The sequence below is a fragment of the Pelodiscus sinensis genome, chromosome 32 (genome assembly GCF_052426305.1).
Source record: "Pelodiscus sinensis isolate ZL-2025 chromosome 32, ASM5242630v1, whole genome shotgun sequence".
NCBI lineage: Eukaryota > Metazoa > Chordata > Testudines > Trionychidae > Pelodiscus > Pelodiscus sinensis.
Window position 1 is genome coordinate 5,836,667 of NC_143083.1, and position 17,871 is coordinate 5,854,537.

The following is a 17,871-nucleotide window of genomic DNA, read 5'->3' on the forward strand; positions in this document are numbered from 1 at the left end:
AGGGATGGTCTTACTTAGGTAATACTTAGTTCTGCCTTGAGGGCAGGGGCCTGGAGTAGATGAGCTCTCAAGGTCCCTTCCAGTTCTGTGAATCTGTAATTCCAGGATTCGCTAAGACTTGGTACCGTGTGGCAGTTTGCTTAGGAAGCTAGACAGATCTCAAATGAACAAGATGCGCTTTAAATGGATTACAGATTGGCTAACTGAGGTCTCAACATTTTACTGCAAATGGGGGGGATATATCCTTTGACCAGGGATATGTCCAGTGGGGGGTGGGCAGTGTTCCTGCCCCTCCTCTCCTTACCATTTCTATCAGTGACCCGCAAGAAAAAATCAAATCATCACAGCTAATGTTTCAGATGACACAAAACTGGCGCAAGTAGTAAATCCTGGAGAGGACAGTTCACTGATACAGAGCAATCTGGACCACTCGGGAAACAGGGCAGGAGCAAACAATACCGATTTTAATACGGGGTGAGCCTCTCCAGTCCAGAACTCTCTGGTCTGGCAACATTCCTAGTCCGGCAGGATTTTAGTTGCCTGGATGTCCACTTATCGGGGTGGCCAAGTTTCCTGCGGTCCCATAAAGTTTGTTTGCAGCCCCCAGTCCTGGCTCTCAGTGTTCTGTGCTCTAATGTGTCTCTAAGATGTCTCCCGTGTATGTCTACACGTGCACCCTATTTCGAAATAGGGATGCAAATGAAGACATTCGAAATTGCAAATGAAGCCGGGATTTAAATATCCCGCGCTTCATTTGCATATTCACATTATGGCGCTATTTCGAAATAAAACGCGCTGTGTAGACACGTTATTTTGAGAGAAAACCCTCCTCTCGAAATAATCCTGGAGCAGAACCAGGGTCCTCCCTTTGAGCGGGTTCGTGCTCCCACAGGCCAGGCCTTCGCCGGAAGCTAAGGGCCTTGTCTGCGTGTCTAAACGCGCTGCCCTCCGGGGCTCAGGCGCGGGGCTGTGCTCCGAAGGCGGCCACACCTGGCGCCCATAGGCCCTCCTGGCCGTGGAAGCTCTGAGAGCGGGCCGCATGTGCGGGGGGGGAGCGGCACCGGGCGCACAGGGCAGCACCGCGAGTCGTGTTCCTCTTGTCTCTCTCCAGCAATTTGCCGGAACTCTTGTGGCGAAGGGTTTTGTTCCCGGCCCAACATGTGCACGTGCTCCAACGGGCAGCTGTCCCCCAACTGTGGCTCCGGAGGAGGTAAGAGCATGTCATGATTGCCAGGCCATCCCTGATGCTGATTGGCGGGGGCGGGAGGGGGGAAGCGGCCGTTTCCAAACAAACAAACAAACAAAAAACCAGCAAGCAAATGGTCTCGTAGCACTTTATAGACTAACAAAACATGTCGAGCAGCGGTTCCCAAACTTTTTGTCATCACGCCCCCTTTTTGATTTTTGAGAAACCCTCACGACCCCCCTCCCCAAAAAATAGCAGCAAAACTTGAGGTGGGATTGACCGGGGGTGTGTGTGGCTGGGTCGCCTCACACCCCCCTGGATTTTCTTCGCGCCCCCCAGTTTGGGAACCCACGATGCAGATGGTATCATGAGCTTTCATGGGCACAGCCCACTTCTTCAGATGAGCGGCTACATGTTTTGTTCGTCTGTAAAGTGCTACCAGACCATTTGCTTGCTGGTTTTTTTCTGTAACAGACGAAGTTGGCTACCCCCTGTGTCTCCAAACGGTGTGTGTTCCCGGGAGCCAGCTGTGCAGAACTTGTGGGATGATTTTTTTTCCAGTGAAAAATGTAGGTCGAAAAACACCTGAAAACATTTCCCGTTTTTGAAACAAAATGTTTTGATCTTTCAATTTGAAATGACTTTTTATTTCAAAATGTCCTTAAATTTGACATTTTAAACATTAAAATAGGTAAAAAAAATGCTCACCTCCAAATGAAATATTCCTCTTTGGGTTGAACAAAATGTGTGACCCAAAATGAATATTTTTAAACTTCTGATTCGTCAAAACATCTAAGCCCTTTGGTTTCAGTTCAACCTGACCCTCCCACATCCCTGTTTTGTGGTTTTTTAATTACCAGTGAACCAAAAAAAGTGTCATTTTCCCAGCTGTGGTTCTGGTCTAAACGTAGCAGGAAATTGCAAAGACCATAAACCCAGCCGTGTGCTCAGGGAGGCCCCTCGCTGTCCCTCTGATGAAGGAAATTGAATTGCTTGCTGCGCGCCAGGGAGCCACTTTGGTGAAGTGGGTTCCAGCGGGACACGTCTCTGAGCCAGTCTCCAGCATTCACAACATGGCTTGCCTGGCCTCCATGTTACCCGTTTGTGTGGAGATAAGAGGGCTGCCTGTCCACAGCAAGGGCGGAAGCATTTGCGCAGGCCACCACTTGGGTGTCAGCGAGAAGTGTCCGGCTGCCTCTGCCCCGCTCTCATGTAACCCACAGGTCAAACCCCGGGGAGTCAGGAATCCCAGAAATGCCTCCCCTGTTCTCTGACCCCAGCGACCTCTCCCTGGGAGCCGCCAATCACCCACTCAGGGAAGGCCACAGAGAATTAGTGGAGCTCGAAAAGGCCAAAGGCCTTGGCTCAGCTCGGTGTGCAGGGAATGGGTCCCTAGGGCCACGAGGGGCCAGGAGGCCGGGAAGTGATGGGCCACGAGGCTTCTCTTCACTGCCATGGCTGTTGCTTCCTGCACGCAGACGGCCCTGCGGGGAGCTGGGAGACACTGGCCTGGTGCATGGCCCTGGCAGACCTGGGCAAAGGGGTGAGTTGGCGAGAGCTTGGCAGCTTTGCCCGGCCGAGCGCTCATGGTAACCTCGGCCTGGCGCGTTCGGGGCGCCGACACTGCAGCCCTCCCCCGCTGCGCAGCCAGTGCCCCTCCGCAGAGCACCCACCCCATCCGGAACCAGGGGGAGAGGGCCCGTTGGGCGGGGGCCTCCCCCCTCCAGCCCCACGCCAGCTTTGGGCGGCTTGGCCAGGCCTGGGCATCTGCTGCAGCGTGTGTCCCGGCACATGCTGGTTTGACCATTGGGGCTGGGGGTGGGCAGTGAGCCCCCCGGGGGCTGCCTCTTTCCTGTCTGCAGCTCGTCCCATGACATGCCTGCTCCTGAATAGCTGGGGCGGAAAGGGAAGGGAAGTGGTGCCATGGGTCATGCTCCCTGTAAGGTGAGTGCCTGGATTCAAATGCCGCCCGCTGATTAGCCGGCCTGCTGATGGTGCACATCTGCACAAGCCCCGGTGCACAGAATAAAATGTATTCTGCTCATGGATGGAAAAACGTAGAGAGAATATTGGCTCCCGGCCCTGCAGGAAAGCTGGCAGTTCTGTCTCCTGAGATGGCAGGGGAGGGTTGCTTTGCCATCTCCTCAGTGGGATCAGATACATCTGCCCCAAGTTCCACAAATACATGCGCAGCCTCTGCAAAGGGGCTGGAGCACATGACCTATGAGGAGAAGCTGAGGGATTTGGGCTTGTTCAGTCTGCAGAAGAGAAGAGTGAGGGGGGGGGGGTTGAGAGCAGCCTGCAGCTCCCTGAAGGGGGGTTCCAAAGAGGCTGGAGAGAGGCTGGTCTCAGTGGGGGCAGGTGGCAGAACAGGAGCAATGGGCTCAGGTTGCAGTGGGGGGGGGGGGGGGGGGCTAGGTTGGATATTAGGAAAAACGATTTCCCTGGGTGGGCGGGAAGCGCTGGGCTGGGTTCCCTAGGGAGGAGGGGAATCTCCATCCCTTGAGGTTTTTAAGTCCCAGTTTGACAGAGCCCTGGCTGGGATGATTGAGTTGGGCTGGTCCTGCCTTGGGCAGGGGCTGGACTCGATGGCTCCTGAGGTCTCTGCCACCCTGGGGTTCTAGGACTCTGACTGGCTACTGAGCCGGTCGTGCGGAAACAGCCCCCCCTCCCCCCATCCCCCACGTGGGAGGTGCTCGTGTAACTCAGGGAAGGGAGCCCGGGAGCTGACTGGAAGGTGGCACATTGTGTTGTGTCCCCAAAACGGCAGCGCACAGGCAAGTTTGAGCCCCTTGGTCCCCTGCCCAGGACAGTAGTTCCATGTGTTAGCAATCTGGCAGGAATGCAGGGAATGTGTAGACAGCATCTAGGGCTGGGCACATGCCTAGCATTCCTGGGGGAGGGGGTTTCACAATGCAGGCTGGCAGGTTACCCCCCCCCCCCCGGAGTATGCCTGGGGTCTGGCCTTGGGATTGCGGTGCCCATCAATCGGTAATGCTGCAGGATGGGAAAGTGTCCAGCGCCCTGCCGAAGGCCACTTGGATCTAGGGATGTTACATTTTGATTAACTGGCTAATCAAACAGTCGATGCAATTTGCTTCCACTATTCGACTAGTCGATGAGGGCGCTGCCGCCTTTGAAGTGCAGCAACAGCCCCGGGGGTGAAAACAGCAAAGGCGAAAGCGCTGCGGGAGCACGGGGCCAGCGGGGGACTCAAGCAAGAGGCAGCAAGGGGGGCGGGAAGCGACGAGCTGACTAGGCAACTAGTCATCCACATCCCTACGTGGCTCTTTTCTGTCGTGGCCAAAGGGCCCTTGTGTGGCTTGAGGAAGACTCACGTTGCAAGGGACGGCTGGGTTGTGATAAACCTAAAGGACTTTGCCGATTACCGTTGTCAGTCTGCTCTAACCACTTCGCTGTGCTGCGACTTCCTGGCTCAGGGGTTTGAAAAATCTCTCACGCACGTGCACACGCATGCACAGATACACGTGTGCACACATGCACGCACAGACACACATGTGCACACACCTGCACACGCACACTCAGAGCAAGTTACAGTGCTGTGAAGTGCCAGTGCAAATGAGTGCAGCACTGGGAGCCGCTGGCTTTCTCTCGGAGGTGGTTTGCCTGGCGCATTGCTCCTGTTCTGCCACTGCTAGAAATGGATTTTCTACCCTGGGGGCTAAACAGTCAAACATTCTTGTAAAGCAAAATTTAAAAGGAAAAAGAATCATTCTGGGCCAATGAAATGTTTTGGGGAAATTTTGGCTTTTTTATATTTTTTTAAAATTTTTTCTACTTCAACAACTCATTTCAAAATGAAAAATCCAAACTTTTCATCCTGAGAATGGTGAAGTGAGATGCTTTTGAAGGATTTTTCCAATGTTATTTTCTAACTAAAACCAATACCATTTCCCCCACGCACTCAGGGTGTGTCTAGACTACAGGGTTTTTTCGAAAAAACTTCCCTTGCGTCTAGACTGCTGCCACGTTCTTTCGAAAGTAAATTGAAAGAGTGCGGCAGTTTTTTCGACCGCGGAAAACCTGGTTTTACGAGGAAGACGCCTTTTTTCAAAAGTGCTCTTTCGGACAAAGGCGCTATGTGATGCAAATGGGCTTTTTCGAAAGAGCATCCAGACTGCCTGGGGGCTCTCTTTGAAAAGCGGCTTGCTTCTTCAAAAGTATCGGTTGTTGTCCAGACGCTCTTCTTCGAAAGAGGCTTCCAGTCTAGACATAGCCCCAGATCCAGTTTGTCAGAACATCATCCTGGATGAAATGCTACTTGGATGAAAATGCTCTAAGCCGGTCTGCTGGTGGGGGCTGACCCGTGCCGGTTGTCCTTCCGCCATGTGTTGTACACACCCATTCACTACCACGCAGCATGAACTCCAGTGTCCATGCCAAGTGGACCCAAGCGGGAAGTGTAGCCCCCCTTTGAAGATGTGATTTCTCTTTTGGATTGCTCAGGGACAGAGAACAGTGTTTAACAAACGACTCCTTGGATGTGTCCTGCCTTCCTGCAGCTTGGTAGCGTACAACCCAAGGAGACGTTTCCTTCTTTTCAAAGAAATCCACCCCCCAAATGCTCTCTTAAAAGGAGGGCGTCTATGGCCGAGTGCTGGGCGCTTTGTAGCTGAGGATGCTGGGGTGCAGACCGTGTGTTGGTTTGTGGAGGGAGCGCAATGAAAAGCAGGCGAGACTGAAGTGTGTGCAGACACGGAGGGGAGGAGATGCTGAAGGGAGAGAGAGGAATTGCTCGGGGATGTAAAGGTGGTGGAACTCAGGTTTTGTCTACACTTCATAGCCTGCTCCACACTGGCGCTGTACAGCGCTGTCACTTGCTGCGCTCAGGAAGGTGTTTTTTCACACCCCTGATCCAGACAGTTACAGCGCTGGAAAGTGCCAGCGTAGACTTGGCCTGAGAGACACGGAATTAAACTGAAAGTGGAACCAACTGGGCTAAATCTCAGGCAGTGAGTCCAAACAATGAGTCCTGGGCCGGATCCTCCGGTGGATTGCCAGGGTGTAGCTACATGATGTCTCGGGATGTTGCCTACTTCCACCTGCGAGGCTCTGGGCCTTTGCTGGGACCAATCCTGCACCGCCCTCGTGAGCTGGCCGAGTCCAAACCGGCGTCTCCCTGGGGAGGCACTGGCCGTAGTGCTCTCGTTTCTGGTTTTTCCCAGCTCATGGGTTCGTTGTGGGCACGGACGTGACGACCAGAACAGCGCCGAGTGCCTGGCACAAAGGCAGTGGGACTTACGGGGGCTAGTCCATAGACTGTCCGCAGGAGCTAGCCAGCCCCGTAGGCTCAGCTCCAGTGAGGGGCCCACGGGGGCTGCCCGCTGGATTTTATGGGAGATGGGACGGAGTCGTGGGTTCTACCCTGAGCTGATGTCACGCGAAGAAGCAGCGTCCCGGTTGGCCTGGCGCAGGGATTTGCAGCTTGCCAGGGAGACGGGGCCTCTGATCCCATTTTCTTGCCTCCCTCCACAGTCCAGTCCTGCAATGTCCGGTGCATGAACGGGGGCAGCTGCAATGAGGAATCCTGCCTCTGCCAGAAAGGATACACTGGAACTTACTGTGGGCAGCGTGAGTACCTGCGTGTCCCCCCACCCCCGGCTTAGTCGTCCCCACTAGCCAGTGACTGACTCTCCCGTTGGGCTCCCCCCAGACAGCGGCAATGCCTGCGAGCAGCTGGGGCGGCCAACAGGCGAACCCCGTACCCACAGACAGGCCCCGGGGACGCTGTGTGCTCCCTTCGCTGCGTGAGACGTGGCCCCTCCGCCCGCCTCACCGGGCTCGTCCCAAAGGAGCAGTCTCCTACCCCAGGCAGGTCTCCCGCAAAACTCCGCTCCTGTGGCCAATCCTATAACACTGACCAACGATTTAGTGCCTCCAAAAAGAAACAAGAGTTATTTCCAAGGTTAAACCAAACAGCTCCCCCCTCCTCCCTCTCTCTCACACACACTCACACACAGAGACACATACACACACACAGAGACAGACACACACACACACACATACACCCACACTCATACACACATAGACACACACACAGAGACACACACAGAGACAGACACACACACACAGACAGAAACACACATACACACACTCTCACACAGACACACACACACACACTCTCACACACACAGAGACACACACACACACACAGAGAGACACACACACTCACACATAGAGATACACACATACACACACAGACACACTCACACACGCACACACACACATAGACACACACAGACACATACACATACACACACTCTCACACACACAGACACATACACACACACACACAGAGACACATACACACACACACACACACATAGACACACACACACACACACACACGAGATCCAATCAAAAAGGTAGTAGACACTGCTATAATATGAAAGTGCTGAATGGCCTTTTGGGCTAAGTCAAGGCAAACAGCCTGGGGACCCCTTGCTTATGCGTAGGGATGTGGCCCTCTCTGAGGGACGTAAAATCCCGTTTAGTCAGTTAACTGGTCAAACCTTAGTTTAACTGGTTAACTGATTAAGCAGGATGGAGGGAGGCGGCTCCAGCCCAGCTGGAGCAGCCCCCAGCTCATAAGGCTACCGCTGCCCCCATAGTCCCTCTGTGGGGCTGCCACCATCTCTGCCGGTCCCGACCGAGGCTCCTGGCTCCGTGTGGGGCTGCCGGCTCCCACCCTGGGCCAGAGCGTGGTGGGCCCAGCCCGGCTGGAGCAGTGCTCTGCCCACGGCAGACTGCAGGCGGGGCGGCTGCTCCTGGGCACCAGTTAACTGTTACCCAGTAAGGGTTATGCTTACAGGCAACTGGTTAACCAGTTACCCATTCACAGCCCTGCTCTGAATTCCAAGCAGCACAGTGATAATAATTCTTACTGGACCAGGATTTTTGTGCCCTTGCGAGGATGGGACAAGGGCTTGTGCATATCCCTTCTTCCTACATGCGGGGGAAGCCACCAAGGAAAGTCTTTTATCCTCGGATGTCCCACAGCAGCTTGTCCGGGTCCTTTCTTTGTTGGACAGGACACGACACCTCTTGTGATGAACTAGCGTTTCACAGCTGGGGATGCTCCCTCTTGACTGGGGGGGCTACAGTCTTAGTGAACATTTTTATAGTTACAGAGCAAACACTTACATCTTACCTGGTACCATGGGGTGTGTTTATCACAGGTAAGATCAATACCCAAAGCATCCTACAAGCATTTCTTAAAAGCTAAATACTGAACACATTCTTATAACCTTCATAGCCATTTTACCAGTGCTCACACACAGGTGACTCAGGCCATGTCTATACTTACTGCACCGGAGATTGATCTCCTGGTGTTTGATTTAGAGGGTCTAATAAAGACCTGCTAAATTGAACGCTGAGAGTGACCCCAATCAGTTCATGAGGAGTAAGGGAAGTCAACCTCCTGCTATGGAAACAACGCTAGCTCAGCTTAAGGTACTTTGACTCCAGCTATGTTATTTACATACCTGGACTTGCATACCGTAAGCCGACCTTGCTGTTGTAGTATTGATCTGCCCCAGGCAGGTTTTCAGCTACACCTTTGTTGGCCTTCAGTGAGTCTTATTGCTAGCGTACCGTGGCCTGTCATATGCCCTTTGTCAAATTCTGCCCCTGTGTGACAGACAGAGAGCTATGTTAGAGTTAGTTTTCCCTTTTCACAGTTTTTAATTTTATACTTCTTCAGTATTGGATCACAGAGCTAAGTGTGTTACCCAAGATTCTCGCCCCCAGCAAAACCTCTCTGCTCACAGACCTATTGGTTTCCAGACCACTTATATAGGATTTCTTTATAAGCAGGAAAAAACAAAGTTGCCTTGCTGAAAAAAACATACCATACCTTTCACTTTGGGATTGGTACATGGAGAAGTCCCCTGAATTACAAATAGTATAGCACATAAAATGGGATGCTCCAAATTCTGCAGGTGTCCATGGGGTAGAACTTCCTGGTGCCGTCTGGTTGATGACCATCTAGTGTATCTTTCTTTTTGTGAATAGCTGTCTGTGAAAATGGCTGCCAGAACGGAGGTCGGTGCATTGGACCAAACCGCTGTGCTTGTGTCTACGGGTTCACTGGGCCCCAGTGTGAGAGGGGTAAGAAGCAGTTTGCTATATTACTCTCACAAATGTTACTACAAAAAAGATCATAAAGGTTGCAAATTCAAGCCCTCAAAACTCATAGGGGGGAGGGATAGCTCAGTGATTTGAGCATTGGCCTGCTAAACCCAGGGTTGTGAGTTCAATCCTTGCAGAGGCCATTTAGGGATTTGGGGCAAAAATTCATCACAGAATGGTACTTGGTCCTTCTGGGAAGGCAGGGGGCTGGACTCAATGATTGTTTAAGGTCCCTTCCAGTTCTAGGAGATAGGCCATCTCAATTAATTTAATTTTAAAAAGGAAATGCCAGGTTTGCCCATGCAGAGCTAATTTGGCCCCTGGGCGTGCATGCATTATGACAGAGTCTTTGATGATGTGATCACATACTCTTTTTTTCCATAGGACTCTTGCTTTATTCAGTGCATGCGTGGATAGTAGGTAGCTGTTCACTATTTCTTTATAAGCTTACCTGTCAGTGAATATAGAAATATCAATTCTTCCTGGAGCACTCCAGTGATTTGCTCTTTTTTTGTTCTCTAAAAGGAAGCAGCTCACTCAGCTGTCAGATATTTCCCAGAACTTTGAAAGGGGTTGGGCGCATGCCTGCAAGGCAACAGAGATCACAAAACACTGAGAACAGCCATCAGGGCAGCCATTGTGGGTTACTGACGGAGTCAGTTCTCTTGACAAAACAAACAGCAGAGTCCACACTGGCTCTTTCTCGACAATTGAGGGTACATCTAGACATCACCCTCCTGTTGGAATACGCTACGCAATTTGCACTACATAAATTGTGTTGCTTATTCCGAGTCTAGGTCGAAAGAGCTTATTTTGAAATTTGGCGCTGTGTAGACAGCGTACATTTTCAAAATAAGGCCCTATTCTGACAAATCCCTTGACCCTCGTGGAATGAGGGTTACAGGGACGCTGGAATAGTGCACCTGCTATTTTGGGAAATAGCGGGCACATTCAAAGACGAGGCACTGCTATTTCGGGTTGCTTCTGGTACCCTGAAATAGTGCCACAGTCTAGACATACCCAAAGGGAGGGGAAAAGGCAAAAAGTCTTTTTTTTGTTTGTTACCAAAACTGGGTGTTTTTCCGCTGACAAAAGTTGCATCATAGTGTAAGCGCTTTCACTCTTTTGTCACCAAAAGGCAGATTTTGGCAACAACACATGCCAGTGCAGACAAGGCTTAGGAATGCAAGATGTTTCTTCATTCCCATATTGAAGTGGTTGGCTGCTGACAGGCTAACACAAAGGAGAATAAGGGGCAGATGTTCAAAACACTTATTGTCTGATCAGAACCTGGGCTCTCAGCCTAAACAAGAAAAGGTTACTTCTCGTTTCATCTCAAGAGTTGCTTCATAGGGGCAATTTTCAGTTCTGCCGCAGGACGGGCCTTTCTTCCTAAGAGCGGGTTTTTACGTGATGGATCCTGCACATTTGCTGACCACGCGGCTGGTTCACACAACCGGGTTTTTTTCTGAAGCTACTAGGAGGATCCATGTAAGCCCCGAGCCAGATTCAGCATTGTGTTCTGGAGAGTCAGCCCTAGCCCAGGCTGAAGAGAGTTGCAGAACTGCCTGAAACTATTTCATTCTCAAACACGGTGGCTACCCGCGTAGGTAAGACTCCGTGGAATATTATTCCTCATCCGAAGCGAACAGAAAGCAGGCGTGCAGCTGAGACAGGACGAGGGGACATCGCCACGCGTGGGTCGTTGGAGTCTCACAGAGTCCTGGTGTCAGCTAAATGGATGGGATCTCCAGGCATCCGTTTGTCCACAGAGGGGCAAACCAGTTACCCAGTTTGCCCTGGGCAGCATGGCTGCCGTGTATGATGCCAATAGACCAGGAAAGACTCGTTCAACCCACTGTAACATGAAGCTGTGGAAACACCCCTGGGTTTACAATTTACGTCTTTTCTGCTAAGAACTAGAAACGTTTGATCCAAAGGAAAGTTTTCTGCAATGTTAGTTAATTTGGGGCAATTTCCTGTTGAAAAAGGTTCCCGTGTAAAATTGTCTCTCGACTATTGTGGGAGACAACGAAACCCTGGGCCAGTGCCTCAGCCGCGGCAGGTCTGGGCAGCGCGTTGAGGTCAGTGGCGGCTGCTGCTTTGCGTTAGCTTCCCCAGCGAGACAGGCTTTGTGTCTGAGCACAGCTGGAATGAGTGAGGCTCTGCTAGGAGGGCTGGAATTTCCTCCTTTCCCCTTGGCTTGGAGGCGCGCCCCCGGATGCTGTCTGCCGAGGGGTGCCTGGCGAGGGCTAGTGCTGCACACAGCTAAAGTGAAACCGAAACACGCCCCAGAGCAGATGTACAAACTCAAAGGATTCACATCAAAGACCTCTGGAAACTTTCCCCCCTCCCAGCCAACTTGCCTTGAGACTGGGAGTGCACGTCTCGTCCCCTGCTCCTGGATTGGCTGGTGCCTGTCTCTAGTGGCTTTTTCCAAGTCCTGAATTCTTGGCAGTCTGATGGAGAGGGTGAGAGCGGAATAACAGTTGGTTTCCGGGAGCCCAGGCAGGCAGGCAGTCCTGCTTGAACCGCAGCCAGGCAAAATACACAGCACTCCCAATAGCCGGGCGGTGTTCTGGGGTCTACAAAAGCATCTGCTGAACACTGCGGGGCAAGTGCCCCGTCAAAGGCCTGCGTGGTTTGTGCCTCGCTTTTACTGGTGGCAAAGAAGTGAAAGCTCTTTAGCAGCCTCGGTTCCTCTCCCTCGTGCTTTGTTACAGAAGCAAAGATTGGTAAGGCTCAGACACACACGCGCACGTACACACAGTATGTAGGAAGGAGCAGTGACGACAGACAGTCCTTATGCAACACCCTGAAAGTTTTCTGCTCCCAGTAACCCAGAAGTGACTTACGTGGGATCTTCCTGTGTGGCGGGGGGCTCAGACTGGGCCCGGAGTGCAGAGGGGGCCGGTTTCCCCTGCTGGCTGAGCAGGGAGCGGGTTACGCAGGTTTGCGTGTGTAGAAGAGGAAGGGTTGTGTTCCGGGAGGAATCTGGCAGACGTGTAAAGAAAGCAATTTCTGGGTATGCCAGTGCCAGGGAAGACTGTAAACTCCAGTTGCCTTCATGTTGTGTGTGGGGGGGGGGGGGGGATTTGTGTGTGTGTGGGATTTGTTCTATGGATATTGTAATGGACCACATTCCTTAAACACAGAGCGCATTTGTGCAGAGCCTTTGGAGAAGTGCCTTGGCCCACCCCTGCATGAGGAGACAAAACAAGCGCTCCAGCTGTGTACACACAGGCTCTCCCCGCCAAGGCAAACACAGGTTCTCCCCGGCTTTGCTCTGGCCTGGTAGAAGTTGCACTTTTTTGAGAGGTTCCTGCAGCAATCCCAGGAGGTGTGAGGCTGCGTCGGGGCTGCTGGCATGCACTGCGCTGGCGCTTTCCTCATGGAGCAGGAATCTGGTCTCTCATGGAGTGTGTGTTAAGGGCCAGTCACCGGGGGGGGGGGGGGGGGCATGGCCCTCTCAGCTCTCCACTGGGGAATCAGCGGGGGATTTCTGGTCAGCCCAAGCCACACCAACCCTAGTCGCCCATCGGGGAGAGCCGGGAATTGCAGATTTCTAGGCGTGGGGCTGACTGAGAGGACCCGTCCCCAGTACCAGGTTCACCCCGAAGAATGTCTGTGGATCCAGAATGACCTTCTGTGGCATGGCTGGTGGGGGGGCTGATGTCTCTTCACCTTGCTGCTTGACTTCCTGGAGGTGCAGCTTCCCCAAGGGTGGGGGGGGGGACAATAATTTTGCTGGGGTGGCACTCCCAAGAATGTGGAAAGTGGCCAAGGGCTGTACTCTTCCATGATATCAATGGAAGGGGTGCAGGCTCTGGGACGGGATGTCAGGTGCAGAAGGGAGTTTGGGATAAGAGAGTGGGGTGCAGAAGGGAGTTTGGGTGAGAGAGGTGGTTGTGACCTAGGGCAGGAGACTGGGGTGCAGGGTCTGGGAGGGGATATGAGTGCAGGAAGGAGGCAGAGGGCTTGGGTTATGGGGAGTAGGGAGCAGGAGAGGGGGCAGAGGGTTGAGGGACAGTGGGGGCTGGGATGCCAGATGCAGGTTCTGGCCGGGAGACTTACCTGGGCAACTCCTGGCCGGCAGCCCAGCAGCTTTCTCAGGCAGGCTCCCTGCCTGCCCCGCCCCAGTGTCAATAGCTGGGTCTGTGAATAGCTATGAGCCTGAGGGGAAGCGGGAGGGGTGCCTTGTGCACTGCCTGTTCTTTAAATAGGCAGCTCCCATTGGCCAGAAACCAGCCAATGGGATTGTGCTGGGGAGGGGGCAGCTCCCGAAGCCCCTCCCTCCCTCTCCCCTGGGTTCTCAGCTGTTCAAAGACAATCAGTACCTAGCAGCCGCATGCGGGGATGGGGCAAGCAAGGAGCCTGCCTGAGGCTCCCCTGTGAGTCCGAGGGCTGGATCCAGTGGCTTGGCGGGAAGGATCCGGCCCGTGGGCCATATTGCCCAGCCCTAGGGCTACGGCTGCCAGGTGGCCACTCGTCTTCCTCTTCCCCTCTCCCTTGGCTCCCAGAACAGCTTGGGTCCCCCCGGGATGGCACGGGCAGTAGGGATGTAATAGTGGAGTCCGTTATCCCAGTAACCAATACACAAAAGCTTGTAGGTTAATGCTACAGACAACGTGCACTCCCCCCCACACCCCCGCCAGTACATTCGTTAGCAGGCTGGCCAGCAGCCTGGCTCAGTCCCGACTCGTACCGGCTCCTGGACCTGCCCCCGCTGCGGCTCTGCATGTAAAGTGTATTAGGAGTTGGGGGGCAGGCACCAGCTCACGCCGGGCCCAGGAGCTCAGACCCCCCCCAGACAGGGGATGCTGCCGCCCCACACTACCCCCTCTTTATCAGAGGCAGCAACACTGGGCGACAGGCAGCCGGACCACAAGGGGGCCGGTTTTTAAACTGGCTCCCCTCATGGACCAGCTCCCGCCTGGCCCCCTGTGCTGCTGCCTCTGATACAGAGGGAGCAGCGTGGAGTGGCATGGAGCTCCTCAGGAGCGAGGCTGGGGCGCACTGGCTGCCGGCCCCGCCCCGGGACTATAGACAAATCGATTGGCCAATAAGAATTGATGAGGTTACTCGACTATTCCATTAACCGACATTTAACATCCCTGACGTGCAGGTGGCTGGTCACTGCAGCGCCAGCTGGTGCTGGGCCCGCGTGGCTGCAGCTTGGGGGGGCCCCGGTGCGAGGCCCAGTGTGGCCATGGCACGGAAGAGGAGCCGATGCGAAACCTCGTCCTTGCTCAGCGCAGACCCTGCTGGCAGGACGAATCATCACGTCAGCTGAGTGTGGGCAGGGCCTGTCCCCCCGTCAAACCGCTCCCACGTCCTGGAGACCAGAGCTCCAGGCTGACCCTCTCTAGCCCGGCACCCTCGGGACCTGGCCGGTGCCAACACAGAGACTTTGCCGAACCGAGGGAGGCCAATGGTGCCTAGCGGCGCTGCCAGCCCTGCCACAGTGGGCTGGACACGAGGAAAAACTTCCCACCTCTCAGGGTGGCTAAACACTGGAATAAATTGCCTGGGGCGGTTGTGAATCTCCGTGACTGGAGACATTTCAGAGCAGGATGGACACACACCTCGCAGGGAGGATCTAGGTGGTGCTTGGTGCTGCCATGAGGGCAGGGGACTGGACTTGATGCCTCTCGAGGTCCCTTCGGGTGCGTCTAGACAGCACCCTTCCCTCGGAATAAGCTTCGCACATTGCATAGCTTATTCCAAAAGAAGGTATTTTGAAATGTGGTGCTATGTAGACAGCCCCAGATCTCAAAATAAGGCCCTGTTCCAACAAACCCCTGAACCCTCGTGGAGTGAGGGTTACAGGGGCACCGGAATAGCGCACCTGCTGCTTTGGGAAAGAGCAGGCGCATTTAAAGACGCGGCGTTGCTATTTCGGGAGACTTCCGGTATCCTGAAATAGCGCCGCAGTCTAGACGTGCCCGTCCAGTTCTAGGATTCAGTGACTCACATCTGAGCCAGTGGGGTTTGCTGGCCAACAGATGTGCAGCTGCTTGTCTTGGGCTTGGATAACTCCAGAAAGGTTTCTTTTTGACACTTCAGTCTTGTCGAGAATGAGCCCTCCACGAAGAGCTGGAAGGAGCGTGACTCAGAGCTGCCACAGGAGCAGCATTGGCGTGTTGTGCACGGCACGAGTCTGGGAAGCCCCGCGGGTTGGTAATGAACTTGCCAAGGCACAGAGCTCCCGAGAGCGACCGGGGCACAGGTGTCAGTGAGTAACGGCTCCAACGCCAGGCTGCGTGATCCAGACGAACACGAGAACCTTCCTGTGACGAAGTGACGTGCTCCGAGCCAGATGGAAGGCAAGGAGATGAATTGTGCATGGAGGTTCGCCAGCTGACCGGGGTCGGCTCAGACAGGCTGCACCCACAGAGGAAGGCAAAGGCGTGTGGGGCGCGGGGGGGGGGGGAGGGGCGTTTTATTGCTTGTCCCTGTCCCCAGTTCCCTCCCACCCTTGGGCACTGCTGCCTGGGAATGGGGGTGAACTAGGGTTTTGTGAGGCTCTTTGGCCAAAGCAAGCGGGGGGACCTGCCCCGTCCCTTCCACCCTCAGTCCCTCCCCCTCCTTACACTTCTGCTGGTGAGTGCCAGCCACATGGGGCGGGGCAGGCCCTGTGCCCCACCCCACTTCTCGGCTGGAGCGCTGGAGGGCAGAGCAGTATGCGGATCCCCCTCCCGGGCCTGGCTAATCGGCCGCTGTTTGGGACAGAGCTGCTGCCAGTTGCCACCCTGCGGGGTGAGCTCCGTAGCAGGAAGGGGCCTGGGCCTAGGTGTGCGAGGAGCTGTGCGCTGGAGGGCGCAAGGCCAGGCAGGGACTGGCTGCGCGCACCTGATTGGCTGAGCGTGATCATTGTCACCGGGGTTCCGTGGCTGCACGTGTAAAATCCCTTTCACTGGGAGTCTCCTGCCAAGGCTCCAGGACCCTGCTGGCCTTGGCCAGGATGTACCCCAGGGGGGAATCTTCCCGGTTTTGCTGGCCAAGCGGGAGTCAGGACTGGAGACCTGCTCTCTGGAGACTCTGGCTGAGTCTCTGCCCCCGCTCTGTGTTGCCATCTCCTTGCCTTCCATCCAGCTCGGAGCATGCTCGGGCTGCGGAGGCGGCTTCACAGTTCCTCCAGGAGCCTGGGCGAACCTTTCCAGAGGCTTGCGCTGTGCAGAGGCCGGGGCTGGTCTCCTCTCACTAATAACAGCACTTACAGCTTCTAGAGCCTTGTGGCGGGGGCGCTCATGGCCTTTCCGAAGGGGAGTATTTGCATTTTAAAGGCAGGGAAACTGAGGCACAGATTGGTGAAATGACCTGCTCAAGATCACACAGCAAGTCATAGAATCTTAGAGTCTGAGCACTGGAAGGGACCTCGTGAGTCCTGTCCCCGGCCCTCGCGGCAGGACCAGGCACCATCCAGACCATCCCTGAGGATCAGCAGGAAAGGACCCAGGAGTCCTGACACCCACCGCCTGCTCTAAACAAACTTCCTCCTTTTGACCTGCTGTTTATAGTAACTGGCCGTGTGCCCTGCCCATGTATCTGGGCTGTCCAGCTCCGCTTTCACCGGCCCAAGGATTTGCCAGGAAACCGTAAATCTAGGACAGGAAACGTTTTACAACCTCTATCTGGCATGTCCCAACGGAGCAATTTCTCAGAACGGCGAGTGCGGCGTTTGCACTGTGCAGACGGAACGGGGCGGTGTCTGCCTGTGGGAGGAAAATGGCCAGGTGGAGACGGTGTTCTGTTCGACAGGCGGCCACGGCCAAGACCCTGTGGGATTTTGACACCCTCTCCCCCGGAGTGAGGTCACCATGCCAGCCCACCAGAGACAGATAGGAGGGGGCTTCCCGTGGGATCACATGTCAATAGAGTTCTATTATCTGCAGGCACGTTCCAGCAAGTCCGGTGACTTAGGCCAACTTGCCTCACTTCCCCCTGCCTGAGTTGGCGGATGGGCGTTGGCTGTTGGGCGTGTTGGCGGCTGGGCGTATTGGCATTTCAAAGGGGAAGCCCTGGAGCCCAGGGTCAGCTGGGGACTCCCTGATCCTGGGCTCTGCGTGGCATTTCCCCAGAACCTGCGATGAGTTGGGGACTCCCCAGCTGACCCCAGGCTCCGCTGCCACAGGGATCCCAGAACAAGCTGTGCAGTCCCCGGCTGACCCCGGGCTCCAGGGCAGCTGCCCCTTTGAAACGCCAGAGGCAGTGTTTTAGAGGGGCAGCCGTGGAGCCAGGGGTCAGCTGGGGACTCCCTGATCCTGGGCTCTGCGTGGCATTTCCCCAGAACCTGCGATGAGTTGGGGACTCCCCAGCTGACCCCGGGCTCCACTGCCACAGGGATCCCAGAACAAGCTGTGCAGTCCCCGGCTGACCCCGGGCTCCAGGGCAGCTGCCCCTTTGAAACGCCAGAGGCAGTGTTTTAGAGGGGCAGCCGTGGAGCCAGGGGTCAGCTGGGGACTCCCTGATCCTGGGCTCTGCGTGGCATTTCCCCAGAACCTGCGATGAGTTGGGGACTCCCCAGCTGACCC

At 54.8% G+C, this 17,871-nt stretch overlaps 1 protein-coding gene across 1 annotated transcript in view; it reads left to right on the top strand.

Moving 5' to 3' along the window:
• Nucleotides 1–17,871, top strand: part of FBN3 (fibrillin 3) — a 175,344-nt gene that overhangs the window by 38,738 nt on the left and 118,735 nt on the right. Inside the window, exons 4-6 of the mRNA XM_075903143.2 lie at nt 1,112–1,210; nt 6,683–6,778; nt 9,221–9,316. Coding sequence (XP_075759258.2) covers nt 1,112–1,210; nt 6,683–6,778; nt 9,221–9,316 — 291 coding nt within the window. The remainder of the gene's footprint in view (nt 1–1,111; nt 1,211–6,682; nt 6,779–9,220; nt 9,317–17,871) is intronic.